We start from the raw sequence: 18,364 nt of genomic DNA, 5'->3' as shown, positions 1-18,364 counted from the left end.
GCCCACAAAACGGATAACCACAAGTCAAGTCAAGTCAAGTCATTCCGAGAAAGAAAGAAAATTCCATAAAACCATGGCCGAAATCTGGCTGGGTCTCTGCCTCCTCCTCATGACGCCTCTGGGCATGTCCATCCAACAGCTTTTGAAGCCTACCGACTCATACAAACGTTTCCGTGCTTGATCCCTATGCACATAGCCATCTGCACGCATAGACCAAGGTGGATGGAGAGGGGATATAGGGGTGTACTTGCGTGCAGAATGGTGCCTGCGTACTCTATGAGGTGAATCCCTTGACCAACGACCTGTCAAGACCCGGCATATTTGTCTTCAGCTCGTTTGCCCCGTCGCCGTTGATCACCCGCTGCCAACCAACGCCACCTACTTTTCGCCCACGTTGCTTGGGTCGGACAACGCAGCGACAGTTCTCTGGCAGCGGAAATATTAGGGTTTCTGCGGCTTGGCTCCGGAATGTTTTGCGTTTCGACTTCACAAAGTAAGGCATCAGAGAAGCGTTACATGATTTTAGTAGATGCATGTTGTCCGTAACTTTTATTCCTTAGGGTTTTGTAACCCCAATGATTTTTGTTCGTATAGATGAGTACGAACACAACAATCAAAGGCAAAAGCACTTAGTCACTTGTGAAGCAAGCCCAAGGACATCCCATTTCACAACGGTCACTTATGCCTAGGGAATAAAAGTAGCATTCAGTTCTAGGTAATCTTCCGTCGTACAAGAGCACACGTTCGTTAAATCATTCAATCCGGGTCCACCAGAATGTTCAAACCGAGACCATATCGATGCTGGTCACCTTCTCGCCACCCTGTCCACTGCTAGCAGGGGGGTCAAGTTCTGCGTCTTCTCGATCTTGGGAACTACACCGAAACGCGTGTTGCCTTGGTCCCAGATAGCATATACGCTCTTGAGGAAGACATCACCAAGAATGTCAAACGACATGTCTCCTCGGGACTGGACTCCGCCATACCAATTCTTATCGTCAGCGGGGGCGAAAGCTAGGTCCTCCTTCTGGATCAGGAACTCCTGGCCGTCAATATCCACCTTGAATTCGGGGAGGTCGTCAACCGAGGTGCTGAGAGGGAAGACGTAGCCTTGGTTCTGTTTGTCGTATGTAGCGCCTGGGATCTGATCGTACAATGCCTTGCAGACATCATCAGACATCAGGGCGAGGGTGGTACCCGTGTCGGCGATGGCAAGATTTCCACTCTGTTGGGTGGACTGGCCGTTGACAGAGACACTCGCCGAGGGGAACTGCCAGAAACCCTGAGATTTGTCGATCTTAGCCCAGTGGATGTCTTGGCCTTGGACGAGATCCTGGTCGATGTAGCCAAACGTGTAGAAAGATTCCTTGCCCTGGTCACGGTCGCTGTAGAAGGCAGAGGTAAACAGCTCAGAATTCTTGGGGATGTCGTCTTGGGTAATCATGTTCTCGACTGGCGTGGCTGCGGGCTCCGACGTACCCTCGTTGTTGGTGACAGTATTGATCTTGCCAAAGGCCAAGCCAAGAAGTCCGTCACCGGTTCCCTGGGCAAACTGGTCAGACATCTTGTTCGCCAGCTCAATGGTCTGGTTCTGGATCTTGAGTCCACCGATAGCGACAATGTCAGTGCCACAATCTCCAGAGGCACTGGATCCATCGCCGTAGGAGATCTTCCAAGTCCGGTCCGACAGCTTCTTGAAAGTCTTCGACTTCTTGGGGTCAAAGACATTGTGTTTGCCAGGGTTGCTCTGCTCGGTGGAAAACATCCACAAGTCGGCTGAACCAGTGTCGAAATCAAGCATAAACTTCTGAGCTGGTGTACCGATCTCAACGGGGCAGAGATACCTTTGAAGTAGCGTTAGTCAGTCCATCCACTAGAGTTTCCACGAGATATAAAGATATTAACTACGGTATAGTAGGCGGCGGGCAGCGGGCTGGAGGCTCTAGGTGACAGAACATCTTGTGATTGTAGGATAATGGACGGTGTAATGGAAATGTTGTGACTTACATGGAGTCGTTCTGTTGATCATCAGCGGTGACCTCGCCCTGGTTGGAGTCACCACTGCCCGTCTGTTTGACGAGAACACGGTCCTGACGGGCACGGCCACCGAGAGCCTTCTTGAAGGCGGCGGGCACGAGGCCATGCTGGTGGGTTCTCATGACATGGCGGTAGGGGCCTGGCTTGGTCGGCTCGAAGCCGAATCGGTTGAGAAGGTAGACGTAGGTCTTGGTTCCATGGCTCTGGTAGTTGGGGTTCCGGACGACGCGGACCTTGTTCAGTCCCATCGATTGAATGAGGTTCTTCTGAGAGGCGAGCATGGCGTCCATGGTCGGTTACTTGGGAACTGGAAGCCGTTTGTTTGGGAAGTCTAGGAGGTTGTCAATGGTGTGTACCTGATGCAGATAGTGTTGTGAGGGGTGGATGGTGTTGAGAGATGAGAAGTTGAAGAACGAGAAGACTGCAAGATGGAGGGAAAGAGTCGAGCTTTATGTTTGTCCGATGGGGCGTGATGTATTCCAACAAACGACAAATTGGGGCAAGCAGACCCGTGACGCATGAGGCATGCAAGGCACCAGCACACGCCTTCCAACAATACAAGTCGCATGAGTCCAGTTGCACATATCCGAAGTGAAGTAGCACCCACAATGTTGCATGGGCAGCAGCCTCGCATTTCTTCCTACGACTTGTAGTCCAGGTAGGTATCCTAGGAAGAGCGAGCCATGGCAGGAGGAGCTTGGTGGCAACCACCTCGGGATGTGTCACCCGTGTAGCATTAGGGAGCCGTCACACTGTTTCCCTTATCTTCCCAGTTTGGATCAACCTGATCTCTGCATGGCCCACTGATCCATGATGGAGTTTGAATGCAACCATGGAGGTCTCAAGTCACATATTGCAGAAGAAACGAACATCAGCAGTCTGGCTACAGGTACATCGCTGCGATTCTTTCGCGTGGCATCAGCTGTCTCGGCTATGTCAGTTCCACAGTCACAGATTGCGTAGCTTGATAGCCCGGTAATCATGTTACAGTCTTGTGTTTACCAGAAGCCATAGCGGCTTCAGATTTGGCGGTTAGCTGTAGCCTGGCGAGAGGAAGTGACAACGAAGCAAAAAGGGGTGTCTCAATCGACGTCATGTTCGTCATCCCAGATGTTGGAGCCTACCACGCATATCACCAACGGACCTCTTGCTGGCCAGAGAGCCGCCCAGTGCGACTTCTGGCCGTGGGGGAGCGCGGGGAGATATCAGGGAAACACCCCGGTCTTGGCGCTTCGCCTGGATCTTCTGCATGGAGCATGGAGGGAGTGGAGCCTGGGACAGCTGGCTTGCTGGATATGAAGCTTCTTGTCCAGTCGGCATGGAGGACTTATCTTGCCGCATTGATAGGGCATCCGCAGATAGAACGAAGCCTTCCGGTTACAGCAGAAGGCCTCCAACCCCGTTGCCCTGTTGCGTCGCACTAGAAAGCAGGGCTTTAGGTCGGCTTGCCATTGCTGTCTCGCGTGTTCCTGGAATGGCTGCTTGCCGGGCTGCTGATTAGTTCCGCCGAGCTTGGATCGTTGATCACAAGTGGAACCTCATATTGCCGCATCTAGGCCACCCCCATCGCCTCGTTTGACACAAACGTCCCGTGCCAAGGATACCAAGCCTGGGGAGCTGAAAGCTTGTTTCCACGAGACTGCAACCACGCCTCTCTTCTATCTATCTACCGTACCTGGATGCCAAGCGCGACAATATTGGAATTAACGAATAATTCGATCGGCTCCCAATCTGTATGACCCTTCTTCCGCACTTCCGGGCAGTCGTCCTCCCCGAAGAAGCTGGCTTCGCCAATGTGATGAAACAAATGTATTAGGCATAGTATTACAAGTGACGAGGCCTGACCAGAGCTGCTACCTCTAACCAATGAAGCATGTGAGCCACGTTGGATTACCGGATCTGGCTGCCTCCCAAACACAAGTAATGCCGCAAATGCAGGGTTGTAAACCAATGGCTCGCAACCCGTATTATCTTCTGGTATATCAATGCATCTACCACACCACCAGATGCGTTTCGTATATACTCGTTCCACGCTATGCTCAAACGGGTTGGTGATGTAATCCCGTTGATGCGTCGCCACGCTAAGGCGAAGTGAGGTGGCATTCGGTGCTTGCTGGGACGAGCTACAGGTTTGCTGTTTGCAAGCTCATATGATGGCAGCGCACTCTCTCTAAATACTGTTTCTCCCACTCTCTAAATCAAGGTCACCACAACAAACACCCAAAGCCGGAACAGAATGACCTCTACCTAAGACTAATTTTACAGATACCGGAGCAGTACACTCTCCCGACTGCAAAGCCCGGCCTTATGAGGATGGTTAGAGCAAGGGATGACCACGAACGCTGCTTTCCTTAAGTAACATGCCACTCACTATTGACCATGGGCCTGAGGCTAAGAATGCGACAGGAAGTGTGCCTATGACTTAAAGGGTTATACAAGGTCAATATACACATACATTGCCTTAAAACGAAACATTATACAGAAGGTTTCGAGGGCATATCTCACAATTAATCCATCCAGCCCGCTCTTGAGACTGCAACCTACACTCCAAGTCCTTGGAGGGAGGGGAATATAGCCTGAGACTGGCCCGACATACCCTCTATATTAAATATGCGCCATCCACGTCTGGAATTGGCAGGGCCAGAGAGCGAACAATACTATATACTATGGGTATTCACAGAGACACCAACGAATGGGTGATGGTATGGATGTTTTGGCTCCATCTAAGTCAACCTAAGCGAGTAAACCAGGTGAGAGAAGCCGCTCCTGATTGCTTCGTTTGTCAAACGCTCGCTGATCGGGACCTCATCGAAACACAGTAAAGAAACCTACGTTTTGACAACGCAATGGATTTCGAACCACTATGCATACGCTTAGCTGCTAGCTCACTACAATGCACCGAACAATGTAGGGGCTCATTCATGCCTCTTGTCAAGTGAAACCTACTGAGGTATTACGGCATGCGATTATTGGACAAACATCAAGTCGGGTCTTTTGCCGTGGTTATAGACTACGAAAAGGAGTCAGTCGGGTTTATGATCGCCAATCAGAAGATCAGTATGTCTTGGTATGGAAGTAGTAAGCTACATGGCCAGCCCACGCCTATGGTGCCAGGATCAAAATGACCCAGGTATGTAAGCCGCCGTCAGGATCAGCACCCCGGATATCCGTAGATGTGTTTCATCGGGGCCACGTGCTAAATCTAACATGGCATCGGGATATTGGCGTCGACTTTCGAAGTATATTTCAGGGAACAAGTAAGGTCCCTTGAAACGAACACATGCCCCGATCACTTTGGCATTTGGGCTACTCAGCCGTTCGTCCAAACCTGGCACGGCACACCCATTGCTTTGCTGAAAAAACCTTAGCTCCTTCGTCACTGGCCGTAACAGCACTGAAGTTTCCGACCAGATCCGTGAACCTGGCACTTGACTACGCTGTGCGAAATCAGGGCTGTACACGAACCATGACGATTTCAATGATGGGAAGTACGTACTTGACCTGGGATGCTAGATATGTCATGATGAATAACTAAGCTATGGGGGGTTTGGTCCTAAGTCGCTAGAGCGCGCCCGTCAAATCACCTAGTCGAGCTCGAGGAAGACAAGATACGCGGATGAAGGAAGTCTGAAGAAGGCATCTCCGACTTGCATACACGAAGCATGAGCCTGACACGGAATATAGTTCGATATATAGACTCAAGAAGCGCCGCCAGTGTATTCCATATCGACGACGGATGATTCTGATAGGCCCAAAGCCAATCTTATGTGGTGTTGTGGGTGTTTCATGGGAGGATCTGCGGCTGCCGGGGTTCTGGCCGGGGCGCCTAGGCGCATCATGATGCACTGTCCAGGTGGTGGGTGGCTGCTGCAGGCTGTTGGCTGCAGGGGCCTAGGGCCTCTCGGCATTGCGGGCACTGCGGGATGTCGGGGTCAGAGCTTTGGTGGCTGCGACTGGCAAATCACCAGCCAGCGTGCGGAGATGTCGATATTTAGAGTTGACAAGGATGGCAGCGTCACTGGGACTCTCTTGCCCAGTCAACCACGCAACACCGGAAGGTCCTGCAGAACAAAAACATGCCACTCTCGAGGCAACGCGCGTGCCTGACAAGGCACGCGTGAGGCAGTGAGGCAGGATAGTAACTGCTCTGTTGCCAGGGGCTGTGTGCATCGAACAAGTGAGCATATAGACAATTCATCCACGAACCAAGCTCTCGCTCTCTCATCACGGATCTCTCGAGGACCAGTGGGGTCTTCTTACGTCCGCAGCTCGTCGTGCATCGAGGGTTCCAGCTTCTAGCGCCCACACCACGTCATAGGTCCGCAGGGCTGCGATCAGCAGTTAATCTCACCAGCATCATCGATTGGCTTTGGGGGAGAGACAGCTGCAGGGACGTCTTTTGGTCTTAAGAGCCCGATTAATTTTGGTCAACCCCGTTGTCAGATCAATCGAAAATCCCATTACCCATAATCCCATCTGCCATCCCCGACTGAAGATCCTTCATCCAATTCTTCTCCCCCCTCCCTGCCTCCTCTAAACAAACACATTCTCAACCTATCACGAGTTCCTTGTTTGTTTCGAGGCTCTTTTGTCCCAGCACCGCAAACTCGCAACAATCCCAATTACGGCTCAAAGCAAAGCTTGACCATCCGCAGCCTCCACTGCCCATATAAGTCCAACGCCGCTGGATTCTCTTTATCCACCTTGACTCCCAGCTCCCTATCAAGAAATTTTACGCCTCCGCATCTAACCACGCCCACCTACACATCGTGTGAATACTTGAAGCTCCGGTAGCAATAACAACAGCAACAACAACATACTTCATCAAAATGGAGATTGTCAACAGTGCTATCCGGGCCTTCCAATTCCTTTGGACTCTGCTCCTGACTGCGCTCATCGGCAATGTTATTGCTAGCAACCACAATGGCCCGATGGGATCCATCAACCTGGCTATTTTCACTGCTGTATTGTCTTGGCTAGCACTGATCTATGGCTTGGTCGCATCTTTCGTCAGCTCGTTGGCGATGCCCCTGGCCATGATGGTGCTGGACGGGCTCGCAACACTCTTCACCTTTATCACTGCTGTTGTTCTCGCAGCTCGCCTCGGCGCACCCAACTGCTCGCATATTGTAAGTAGTCCATTCGTCCACAGGTTGCACCCACGATCCTTTGAGACTAATTATGATGATCTTCTCGTACAGGGTGGTAGAGCCGGAGACTATATCGCCTACGGGTCCGCGGACAACACTAAGCGTTGCCGCGAAATTCAGGCCAGCGATGTATTCTTGTGGTTTCTTTTCGCCACCTTCATTGCTTCCCTTTTCTTCTCCTTCAAGGCTTTCCGCGGCATGGGCGGTGGTTCTCACCGAGGCCCGAGCATGTCTCAAGTCGGTGTTTAAACCACCACATGATGCCAATACCCACCCTAACCTATTACGGACGTGGACAGAGATGACTTGGAAGCTTTTTGAAGCTAAATAATAGTCAGCAGACTGCATTAAATCTGGAGGTAGCTGGCTTTGCCTCCATCGTATCCAGAACCAATGCCGGATACATATTGAATACGGTCGGACGTTGGTTTGATCATGTTCGCATGGTCTTGGCCTGGCGTTGATGTACAAGGTTGGATGACTCAAATGCCCGTTACGATTGATTGGAATTGGAATGTTATGCGTAGTAATTATATAGGAGGGACTCGGGCAATACGGCCGTAAATGTCCTTCTCCTGTGGACAAACAAGGCAATTAGATAATATAAGCAAATGCTGAAAGTTCACGACATTAAATTGTGTGTCTACAAAGCTATCTCAAGCCAGTTTGCCTGTTGTGCTCCGATTGCCAAATCGTGTCTCCTGATGATCTTTATAATAAACGTTTGCGTGGTGGCCTAATTGGGCGGACTTTTGATTGTCATACTCGCATAGATAATAGTGAATAAGTTCCAGTAAATCTATAGGCTAGTAAAGCATAGAGCTCTACATCTAACACGATCCAGAAAAGGCATGCTATTAGAACAGAACATTTGCAGAACCTCGCAAAGTTTATTCAGATAGTACTTCATTTAGGGTACATTGTTATTACAAGAGCCCTTTATACAACCCCAGTATAGGTGTCCTATTTCTAAACTTTCTCGCTTGCCCAAATGGCGCCACGGCACCCAGCTTTTATGACGCTGGTGAGCAGCCAGTATGGCTTGGCTTGCTTGGCGTCGTTTTCGAGGGCGTGGTCGAGGTGCTCAAGCTCCTCGTCGCGGATGCGTCGGAGCGTGCCCACGAGGTCGCGGAACTCGGGGCCGACCTCGTAGCCCTCGGCCTCCCACCCCTCGAACATCTCGAGAAGCGACCGGATCTGCGAGTTGTAGTGCGTGCCGATCTCCGTCTCCACGGCCTCGGTGCACGCCATGGCCGCCTCCCCGGCCCAGCACCGCCGTGCCCCAGCCCAGCCCGCTCGCCAGCACCGACCACACGGGGTACAGCGCCGTGGGGCGCACGCGGTGCTTCGCGATCAGCATGTTGAACGTCCGCAGGTGGCCCGCCTCTTGCTCGTACATGTGCGACATCAGGGGCCGCAGGTGCGGGTGTGCGTTCACCAGGGGCGGCTTCTGGGCGGTGTAGATGAGCGTCGCGGCCAGCTCGCCGGCTTGGTTTACTCGGAGCTACCTTTGCGTCAGCGCGATGGCTCCTCCTTCCTTGTTTATTTTTTTATCCTGCCTGCTTCCCTTCCCCCACGCAAACGTTGGACAGGAAGATTGTGTATGTTGGCTTGGGCTTACAGCTGAAGAGAGGAAATCGCGCTGCTCCTTGGTCAAGGGCTTCCGCTTCGGCTTCGGGGTGCCGGCGGCGGCGGAGCCTTCTTGGTTCGGAGGAGCCACCGCAGAGGCGTTGCTCTTCGGGGTCGTCGTGGAGATGCAGCGCCGGGACGTCGGGGCGAAGAGGGCGGGTGCCAGGAAGTCGTGGACGGGGAGCTGACCACTTTGGCGCAGCGAGCGCAGAAGTGACTTCGAAGAGAACATGGTTGATTGGGTGTTTATTGTCTCGCTCCTCTTTTCAATTGCTTCTCACACTGCGAGGTGAGCCAGGTCATCGAACGATTCAGACGCCGTCTAGATTTATGATGCGCTCAAGGCGATAGGGATCTTGCCACTAGCCTGCTAGCTACGGGTGCAAGTGTTCTTCTTATCGATACAGGTATGCAGCTACTGAAGCTGGCAGCTGGGACTCTATTACGGGTAGGATTAGGCTTTGGGGACATAGAATAGAATCAGATATCTTCCCCGCCGAAAGAATATAATCCTCACCGCCGCTCCCATAACTTTCGAGGTCAATTCTGGCATAGTGGTTGGCAGTTCGGTGTAGCTCAATAATGCAATTACTCGACCCTGCGTCAGTCTCCGACTAGGTGCATATAGTACTGTAGATATGTCTTTAGGTGGGCTATAGCTTTCAATCGAATTATAGCGGGTACTTTAAGGTCATCCACCAATTAGCTGAGGCTGAGGTTTCCAATAAACTGCGGTCGATGCTTGCTGAGTTTCCCTGAAATAAAGGAGTCTCGCGTCGACCATGCCTTCGACATATCTTAGTCTTCTACTTAACCGCCACCGAGCTTGCGTCTAGAGTACTATAGAAAATACTCGTTCTTATTCTTTAATTATCGGTTTCCTGTAAATACCTTGCGCTCCTCATCAACTGCGAGCGCGTTTGCTATTCGGGCGACCAGCCGGGACGGATTGCGAAATCGAAACCCTCGAGTCTCGACATAAGACACGCACGACAATCGCCAAGATGAGCGACGACCTTGAAGATCAGTTCATGGCCCTGGTGGGCGGGGATGAGGACTCAGATGAGGGTTCGGATCAGGAGATGAACATCAGTGGTTCGGGCTCGGAGGAGTCGCCAGATACCAAGAAGTCCAAGAAGGCTGCGTCGGCGAAGAAGTCCAAGAAGCGGAAACCGGAGTATTCGGATGAAGAGGAAGGCGAAGCGTAAGTTTCATCGACCGCTCTTCTCCATTGCGAGCATCGAACCTTTGTTCTGCACGCGCGCATGGTCCCTAGCATCAGTTGCCTGTGTTCACCGCGCAGCGCGAAGCTAAGTGGAATTCATTGGCCAACTGGACAACAATCAACCCCCTCAGACTGAGGCATCAGCCTCACAATAGTTGGCGGGGGGCTCCCTCACCTCTGCATTTAATCACCACAATGGTTACCCTCCCATCGCCCGATTATGCTTTTACTAATTCGCTTCATCTTGTCAGATCGTCCGACGCGGAGTCTGTTGCTTCACAAGAAAGCGCGCCCATGGACGAGAGCGACTCCGAGGCTGGCTCGCCAGCCGGCAACAACAGCGCCGTGTTTGACGATGAAGAGAACAAATATCCCCACGAAGGCATGTTTGCGAGCGAGCAAGAAAAGGAAGATATCATGGGCATGCGCGAAGTGGAGCGTGAATCAATCCTGGCTGAACGAGTGCAAACAATCGAGCGGCACAGACAGAACCGTCTATTGCGCCAACTGGTCGGCGATAATGACAAGAAGGCGGCCAAGAAGCGGAAAGCGAACGACGCCGAACTCGAAGACGCCCAGCGCAAAACCTCGCGCCAGCGCACCAAGATTGGCGGGAACAAAGTCGGCGAAACAAGTTCTGGTATCGAATCCCTCCGACGCGCCCGGGCAGAGAAGAACGACCGCCAGCGCCGCCTCGCCGAAGATCGCGAGCGAAACAAGGACAAGCGCACCTCCTTCTCGCGCGACAGCCCAGATGACGATAGAGATGGCGATAGCGATATCGAATGGAGCCGTGACGACAGGTGCCGTTCTCGGTCACACACTCCCGAGCAGAAGGAGGCACCTCCTGCAGAACTCCGTGATATAGAACGAGTGCGGCTGAGTCGAAGTAGATTCGCCCAAGTATGCTTCTTTCCCGGGTTCGAGGATGCCCTCACCGGTTGCTATGTCCGTGTATCTATTGGGCCAGATAGTAGAGACCCACGAGGCGGCAATGTCTACAGGATGGCTGTCATTAAACGTACGTTTGGTACCCATTCCCAGGAGTCACCGAGTCCATACTAACTCGTTCTCTTAGGGTTCACAACGGGCAAGCCGTACGCGATGCAGAAGAAAACTGGTCAGAGCTTCGTTACGGACCAGTACGTTGTTGCTGCTCACGGAAAGGCGGAACGCGAGTGGCCCTTCATTGTTTGCTCCGAAAGTGACTTTACCGAGGTATGCTCCCAAGAACTCTCTGCGTCTTCCCAACATTTATCTAATCCCTACCAGTCCGAGTTCAATCGATACAAGGCCACCGTAACGAGTGAAGGCGGCGTTTTCCCTAAGAGACCTGCTCTGAGCGCCAAGATTGGCGATATCAACCAGCTATTAGGCCGCTCCTGGACCGATAAGGAGCTAGACGACAAACTCCAGCGAGAGCGTGCTCTCCGCGACCAGTTCAACCCCGCCGAGCGGAACCGAATAGCCAACGCTTTAGAATCCGCAAAGGAGCAAGGCCAGATGGACAAAGTCGCTGAACTGCAAGAACAGCTTGATTCGTTGGAGACTCCACGTCTTGCTTTCAAGACGAGCCTCACTGCCGACAAAAAGGCGTCTTCGGGCAACAGCCAGCAAGACAGACTTGCCAAGGTGAACGCCGAAAACCGGAAGCGCAATGCCGAGGCTGTGCGAAAGGCGCAGCTCAGGGAAAAGGCCAAAGCACGAGACATTGAGAATCGCATTGCGCGTGGTGAGGAAGTCAAGGAGGATACATCGCGCAGACTGCGCACCCAGCCCAAGTTCCTGCTCGACCACAACGAGGTGGAAGAGAGAGTGAAGACAGGGACTACTAGTGGCGCTTCGACGCCAGCTACTGGTACGCCCCGGCCTAACGCCTCGGGAGCTGGCAACCGCACTCTGCCTCATATCGCCAAGTTGCAGCAGAGCCAGAGCCAAAGCGGGACGGAGAACAACGGCATGCCTCAGATCCATCGCCCGCTTGTCGACGATGATATCATTGGCTCGCTGGATCTCGACATTGATGTCGAGATCGACTAAAAGATTACACACATATGAATGGATTGGAAAAGTGTGCACGTTGTATGATATAGCAGCAATGCCAGGCAACAACTGGCGATTTGCGAGTGACTTCTGGAGCGAGGTCGGCCAACATGGCCCCTGATATAGCACCCGGTGAGCTTGGTATCTTGAGATAGCTTGAGACAGCCAATCCCAGCAGTGAGCAAAGTTGAAACTTGATCAGGTCCAATACGCTTGTACTATATTATGTGACTTGTTCCTAGTGAATACAAGCGACCGATGCCTGGACGGTACTTTCTAGATCATCAGAGTGAAATATATTATACGTGAATCCCTGCCGCACGAGTGGCTGAGTTGACCGGGAGCCGGCAGACCCCTAAGCTGGGGGTGCGGATGATGACTAAGATGGATTTAGTTAACCGCGGCCCGTGGCAAGTTGCGGGGCCCCGGACTTCCAACATGGGTTGGGACTTGATTGATCCTCTTCCAGAATAAGAGACTTTCATCCCTTGTTTACTGCACAAGGTCCTTTTTGTGTAGAAACTGCATACTCAGTACATGATGAAGGATTTCGAGCATTTACTAGAGAAGGCCGTGGCAGACGGGGTGGTTATAGGCGCTGTTGTGTGTGCCAAAGGTAGCAGGCTTCTATTGGTCGTTCCTTCGCCCGGACATTATACAGACTGACCTCCCGTAGGCAATGTTAATTATAGCAATGTCTTCGGCAACCGTGCGATCAGGCCTAAGGCCGAGCCAATGACGCAAGACACCGTCTTCGTCCTGGCTTCCATGACAAAGCTCATGACAAGTATTGCGGTTTTGCAGTTGGTGGAGCGGGGGATCGTCGCGATGGACGATGACATCGCCCCTTTGCTACCGGTTCTGGCAAGACAGCCAATACTGACTGGATTCAAAGAGAACGGCACACCCGTTACGAAAGATAGAAAGGGCCCGATCACGCTCCGTCACTTGTTGACTCACAGCGTTGGCGGCTCCTACGAGTTTTCGAGCGGAGATATCTCCCAGTGGAAGAAAATCCAGGGTACATTGGGGAAGCCGGGAACAACAGTGGACGAAGTATTTGGACATCCCCTCCTGTACGAGCCTGGCGAATCATGGAGTTATGGGTCGGCTTCGGATGTAGGCAATGTTCTCGATGGAGGATTCCCGACAGGCGCTGACAGATGAATACAGTGGGCTGGGAAAGTTGTCGAGAAGCTCAGTGGCCTCTCACTCGAAGAATACATGAAGCGGCATATCTGGGCACCTCTCGGGCTCGAGAATATAACATTCTGGCCAGGCACCAACCCGGACATGGCAAAGCGCCTATGCTCCATGTCGATTCGGGACACTCGATCCGGCAAGGCCGTACAATCACGCAAGCTTATCCCGATGACGCCAGGCGCCAGGGAAGCGTTTGGCGGACAAGGTGCCTACGCTACTATGGGGGACTACACCGAGATACTCAACTCGCTCTTGACCGACGACGAACGGCTGCTCAAGAGAGAGACGGCGGCCACCATGTTCCAGCCGCAGTTGAGCGGCGGGCCCCAAAAGGCGCTGGACGAGGCCTTCTCGAACCCCCAATGGGCGGTGGGGTACTACCCTCCTGGAGCATACAACTGGTGCCTCGGAGGGTTGCTGGTCGAGGGAAAGACCGAGGCGTCGTGGAGGAAGCCTGGGACCATGCTTTGGGGCGGTGCGATCAACAGTGCTTGGGTAAGTAAGACACGAGACGCGAGGTCGGCCACGAGAATACGAACCAAGGCAGGCTAATTTTGGGACGTGAAAAAAGTTCATTGATCGGGCGACAGGCGTATGCGGTGTCTTCGGTAGCAATTTGCTGCCGTCGGCCGACCCGCAAATCGAGGTGTTGATGACAGGGTTTGAAGAGGAGATCTATAAAAAAGCAGCAAAAGAACGACCGAAGACGCACTTGTGACGGCGGGACGGAGCAAGCCACGTTGTTTGTGCATGAGGAGGGCAGGCCAGCTCCGTAGCGCGTGGGCGGGTTGGAGGCTGTCTGGCCGTCAAGGCCAATTAAAGATGTGAGGCGGCATGGGATGGATGGAATGGACGGGACGGGGAGGGGACGGGCCCAACTGACAGAAGGGATAACCCCCCCCACACAGGGCCTGTACAGGGCCTCCTCACACACTGGCTAGACTGGCTTGCGGCCTAAACCACATCGGTGCCCCCTGCGCGCCCCCCCAAGCCCGCCCCATGTGCCCCAGCCTGCCTGACTCGGCGTTGGCTGCGCAACCTCCCATGTTACTTTACTTTGTTTACTTTACGCTGTACTACTAATGTAGCTCAAGCACAGTAGCTTCACCTCCGCATTGATTACGACTTACATACAATAGTCCCCCGTCCCGTCTCCCCTTGTCGCAGTCCCCTACGTCCCCTACCCAGCTACAGCAACAACTAGCCCGTTGCGTGCAATCTAGCAACGCCTCAAATTGTCAATCCACCTTGCCTTTCCCTTCTCGGCTTATCGTGTATCAGCGGCGTCTGGCTTCCTTCCCAAAACAGATCTTTTCCCAATGAGCCCGGTCTTCTTGACCGTCTCCCCTCCCCCAAACATACGAGTCAATCCGTCCATGCAACAACAACAGCTTTCTAGAGAACTCCCATTTCCATTTACCGACTCGGTGCACGGCTCAAAGCGAGCAAGGCCTCGCCCAACATGATCGAGTCTGACAACCTCCGCACGGCGTCTCTGTACATCAACAACCAGCTGCTGTCTCGTGGCCTGCTGCGCGATGGCCAGAACATCGATTTCGCCGACCCCGAAGATGCCCCGGGCGGTCTGCAGGACACAATGGGGCGTATCATGGGCGTCGTCAACGACCTGATCCTCCGCCGCGATGTACGTAGTGGGGTTCTTTGCCATGGAAGATTGCATCGCTAACCTGCGCCTTTTCTCCCTCTCTACAGCGTGATGCGGCTCACCGCGAATCCCTCAGTACCACGCTGCTTTCGCTCCGGGCCGATGCCCAACGAAACGCAGCCGAAGCCAACCGCCAGGCCGACAAGTTCGCCGACACACAGAGAAAGCTGGACAGCGCCGAGGCCACCGAGCGCGCTCTCCGCCTCCAGCTCAAGTCCGCCGAGTCCTCCGTCTTCAAGCTCAAGGACGAGGTGGCAAAGATGAAGGCCACGGTCGCCCAGAACCGCGCCGCCTGCGCCAACGATGTTCGCAAGCGAGACCGCCAGATCGACAGTCTCAAAAGGGCCGTCGTGGACGCTGGCCGCGTGAGAGGTGGCAACAAGAACCGCGACGTTGTCAGCATAACTGTTGTCAACGAAGTAGGTGTCGAGGAAAGATCTAATGGTGTTTCTTGCAGAAGCACCGACGAAGACGGGTATAGCCTGAGAATGGAGACCAACGAGTTCTTGACCGAGCTGGCTAAGGGTCTGTGCGAAGAGAACTCGACGTTGCTCCATGTGCTGCGGCGTACCGTCGCGGGGCTACGGGAGATGAGTGGCATCGAAGGCGCCAACGCCAAGTCAGACACCGACGGCAGTGAGCATTCTGTTCCACTGCCAAAGAATGCCGATGATCTGGCCGACGAGCTGGAGAGCATCATGATGCACCTTAGGTCACTACTCACTAACCCTTCCTTTGTGCCTATCGAGGAGGTCGAGGTTCGCGAGGTCGAGATACACCGACTACGCGAAGGCTGGGAACAGATGGAAAGCCGCTGGAAAGATGCGATTAGCATGATCGAGGGATGGCGGAAGCGCATGGCCTCGAGTGGAAAGTCGGTCAACATGGAAGAACTTCAAATGGGCCTTCGTCTAAGCCCTGTGCGGGTCCGGAAGACACAAGACAGGTTCGAAGATAGAGAGCAAGTCCAGGAACTTTCATGTGTCCAGGAAGAAGATGAAGAGGAGGAGGAAGATGTCGAGGAGGAGGATGACGATGAGACTGGTTCTCAGAACTCTCAAATCAGAATGCCCGAACGACAGCGATCGCCCAGTCTCGTGGAATCTCTGCACCTTGTGCCAGCCCCTGGCTACGACGTAGGCGAGCAGGACTCAGACCTGGACTCAGAGCAGTCGAGCATTTTCCACGATGACGTTGATGATATGGACCTCGACGCCGAGGAGCCAAACGTTCAGATTCTCCATGCCTCTACGGCAACCTCGATCGACTCGCCTCCACTGCCCGCCCCTCCACAGTTCAGCCCCTTGAAGAACTCCCCCTCATCGGGGAACAGGCGGTCTGGGCACGGCAAGAGTGACTCGCGTCGCAAACGACCAGGAGACTTCACCACGATCGTCGAGGAGAAAACGTGGGAGATACGTGCGGTCAATGATGATGAGCCGCCTGCACCTCCACCACACGGTGCGAAGATGCAGCCGCCACAAGCATCCCACAAGTTGTCGCCTACAGAACCCCAAGATCTACTCCAACCATCTTCCACGGCCTCATACGAGAGCCCTCTCTTTGGTACTTCAATCGAGTCACCTCTACGAAAGCAGCCCAACCGCAAGCTCTTCGACCAGTCGAGGCCAGGATCGAGGGAAACGACACCTGATCAAGAAACAAAGCCGGAGCCAATAACGGGAACCAAATCATCCCAGAAAAAGAAGAGTACTACGAAGCCATCGTCGAAACAGGCATCAAGGGAAGCGACACCTGACCCAGAACCTAAGCCAGAGCCGAAAGAGGCAAGCAAACCGGCTCACAAGAAGAAAGGCGATACCAAGCCGGACATGAACACCTCCCCAGATGCGACCGTAAAACCCGCTCCGCCATCAAAAGCAGCCGCGCAGCCGGCGAAGAGGACAGCATCGGCACCTAGTGCTACCGGCAAGAAGGATGCCAAGCCCACGACGACCATCACACGGTCAAAGTCCACTACTACCAGCAACACCCGAGCTCGATCACCATCAAACTCCAAAGGTAACAAGACCAAACGGTCTCGTTCGCCTAGTGGCGCCAATACCGCCAACACCGCCCGGTCTCGTTCGCCAGTTCGACCCAACCCACCCCCGTCTTCCTCGCGTCTTCCCCGGCGGAACGGCCCACCACCGCAAAGCCCTCTCACGATGGCCTCGATAGCGGTCAAACTGGCCGCATCGGAGCGTGAGGCTGACGCAGCCCGCGTACGCGCGAAGCTGAAGGCCGCACGCATGGGACGAGGCGGACAAACACAAACCCAGGCAGCTGCCGCCCCGTCTCAGGCTGCCCTCGCCGAGGACCCGGACGTCTCTTTGGGTGACCCTGTCAAGAAGGACCTGCCCATCATTGAGATTGATGTCAGCAGGGCCAATGTCTTGACAGACTGTGAACCAGATGGCGATGCAGAGGAGCCACCACCGACGCCCAAAGAGCTCGAGATCGGAAAGAGGACCAAGAGGATCACCCGAAGGACAAGCAAAACGGTTTCCAGGAGAAGGAGCACTCTGAACCCTTGGGAACTGGAGAGCCTGATTCAGGGGAACCTTGATGCCCCTAGCCCGGCGAGGTAGCAAAGCGCGACCCTTTCTTGTTGTGGATGGTGACATACTGTACTGTCCATGATGACGACGAAGGGTTGGTGCTTGGGTCGGATCGGGTCGCGATGTAAGATAGCCGTACGCGGACGGGACGGGGGAAAAATATTGGGACGCTCTTGCCAGGCTTGAATTCCTGCTTTTTGACGGGGCATGGAAAGAGGGTTAATGGATTGCATAGGGGGTTTATAGGAGTGCTCGGAGTGTCGGGGGATAGTGTTTACTATGTGTGGCTGGTATTGGGGATTGCCACCACTTGGTGTCTTTTTTTATACTGTTGATTTCTTTTTGTTTTCCCTCCTTCCCTGATAACGACGGCGCGTGTGATGGACTTGACGAAGAAAGGAATTCCGGATCAACGACCGATGATGACATAATGACCTGATTGACTTTGACGAACAGACATATATAATTGTGTATAGGTACTTTTGCAAACAAACACCCTGATGAACGATATTGAGAGGGATGTATATACATACATAGATCTGTTTACACCATATTCGCACTTTACTTTCACTTGTGCTTTGCTTTCTTGATACGCCTCTTTCGAAGCTGCTCCTATCAAGGAAATTCGAGCCAAGTCACCGACTAACCAACACAGGCAGGCCCAACTTTGACAGTGTATTGCTGCAACGCGTATATGCGACTCACTCATTGAAGGGCTGGACAGAACCGTCTATACTGGGAATCCTTTTCTCCTCACAAAGAGGCCTCGCTTGGGCTAAGGGTATTCACTATTTGGCTAATATCATGACGGAAGTGCATTGCCAGCCAGACCAGACATGTATTCAACGCGTTT

At 53.3% G+C, this 18,364-nt stretch overlaps 6 protein-coding genes across 6 annotated transcripts; 4 read left to right on the top strand and 2 right to left on the bottom strand.

Moving 5' to 3' along the window:
• Positions 1-805: 805 nt before the first annotated feature.
• On the bottom strand, positions 806-2,324 carry PG998_013721 (Peptidase A1; the record flags this gene model as incomplete). The annotated part of the gene is made up of 2 exons (XM_066880537.1): positions 806-1,841; positions 2,005-2,324. The coding sequence occupies 2 exons, from the start codon at positions 2,322-2,324 to the stop codon at positions 806-808; spliced, it is 1,356 nt and encodes a 451-aa protein (XP_066724676.1).
• Positions 2,325-6,863: 4,539 nt separating this feature from the next.
• On the top strand, positions 6,864-7,433 carry PG998_013720 (Non-classical export protein; the record flags this gene model as incomplete). Its single annotated transcript, XM_066880536.1, has 2 exons — positions 6,864-7,163; positions 7,236-7,433. The coding sequence occupies 2 exons, from the start codon at positions 6,864-6,866 to the stop codon at positions 7,431-7,433; spliced, it is 498 nt and encodes a 165-aa protein (XP_066724675.1).
• Positions 7,434-8,153: 720 nt separating this feature from the next.
• On the bottom strand, positions 8,154-9,045 carry PG998_013719 (Ubiquinone biosynthesis protein COQ7; the record flags this gene model as incomplete). Its single annotated transcript, XM_066880535.1, is given in 3 exon segments — positions 8,154-8,420; positions 8,431-8,688; positions 8,806-9,045. The coding sequence occupies 3 exon segments, from the start codon at positions 9,043-9,045 to the stop codon at positions 8,154-8,156; spliced, it is 765 nt and encodes a 254-aa protein (XP_066724674.1).
• A 772-nt stretch (positions 9,046-9,817) lies between these two features.
• PG998_013718 (uncharacterized protein) lies at positions 9,818-12,078 on the top strand (the record flags this gene model as incomplete). Its single annotated transcript, XM_066880534.1, has 4 exons — positions 9,818-10,017; positions 10,290-11,059; positions 11,117-11,256; positions 11,311-12,078. 4 exons carry the CDS (start codon positions 9,818-9,820, stop codon positions 12,076-12,078), a joined length of 1,878 nt encoding a protein of 625 aa, XP_066724673.1.
• Positions 12,079-12,621: 543 nt separating this feature from the next.
• Positions 12,622-14,002, top strand: PG998_013717 (beta-lactamase/transpeptidase-like protein; the record flags this gene model as incomplete). The annotated part of the gene is made up of 4 exons (XM_066880533.1): positions 12,622-12,697; positions 12,758-13,200; positions 13,255-13,779; positions 13,856-14,002. The coding sequence occupies 4 exons, from the start codon at positions 12,622-12,624 to the stop codon at positions 14,000-14,002; spliced, it is 1,191 nt and encodes a 396-aa protein (XP_066724672.1).
• Positions 14,003-14,746: 744 nt separating this feature from the next.
• On the top strand, positions 14,747-17,541 carry PG998_013716 (uncharacterized protein; the record flags this gene model as incomplete). The annotated part of the gene is made up of 2 exons (XM_066880532.1): positions 14,747-14,929; positions 14,998-17,541. 2 exons carry the CDS (start codon positions 14,747-14,749, stop codon positions 17,539-17,541), a joined length of 2,727 nt encoding a protein of 908 aa, XP_066724671.1.
• Between the last annotated feature and the right edge of the window lie 823 nt (positions 17,542-18,364).

The sequence above is a fragment of the Apiospora kogelbergensis genome (assembly GCF_038363985.1).
Source record: "Apiospora kogelbergensis strain CBS 113332 chromosome Unknown utg000009l_segment0_segment0, whole genome shotgun sequence".
NCBI classification, from domain to species: domain Eukaryota; kingdom Fungi; phylum Ascomycota; class Sordariomycetes; order Amphisphaeriales; family Apiosporaceae; genus Apiospora; species Apiospora kogelbergensis.
Note: the sequence above shows the minus strand (reverse complement) of the source record. Positions and strands in the feature narration are given on the sequence as shown.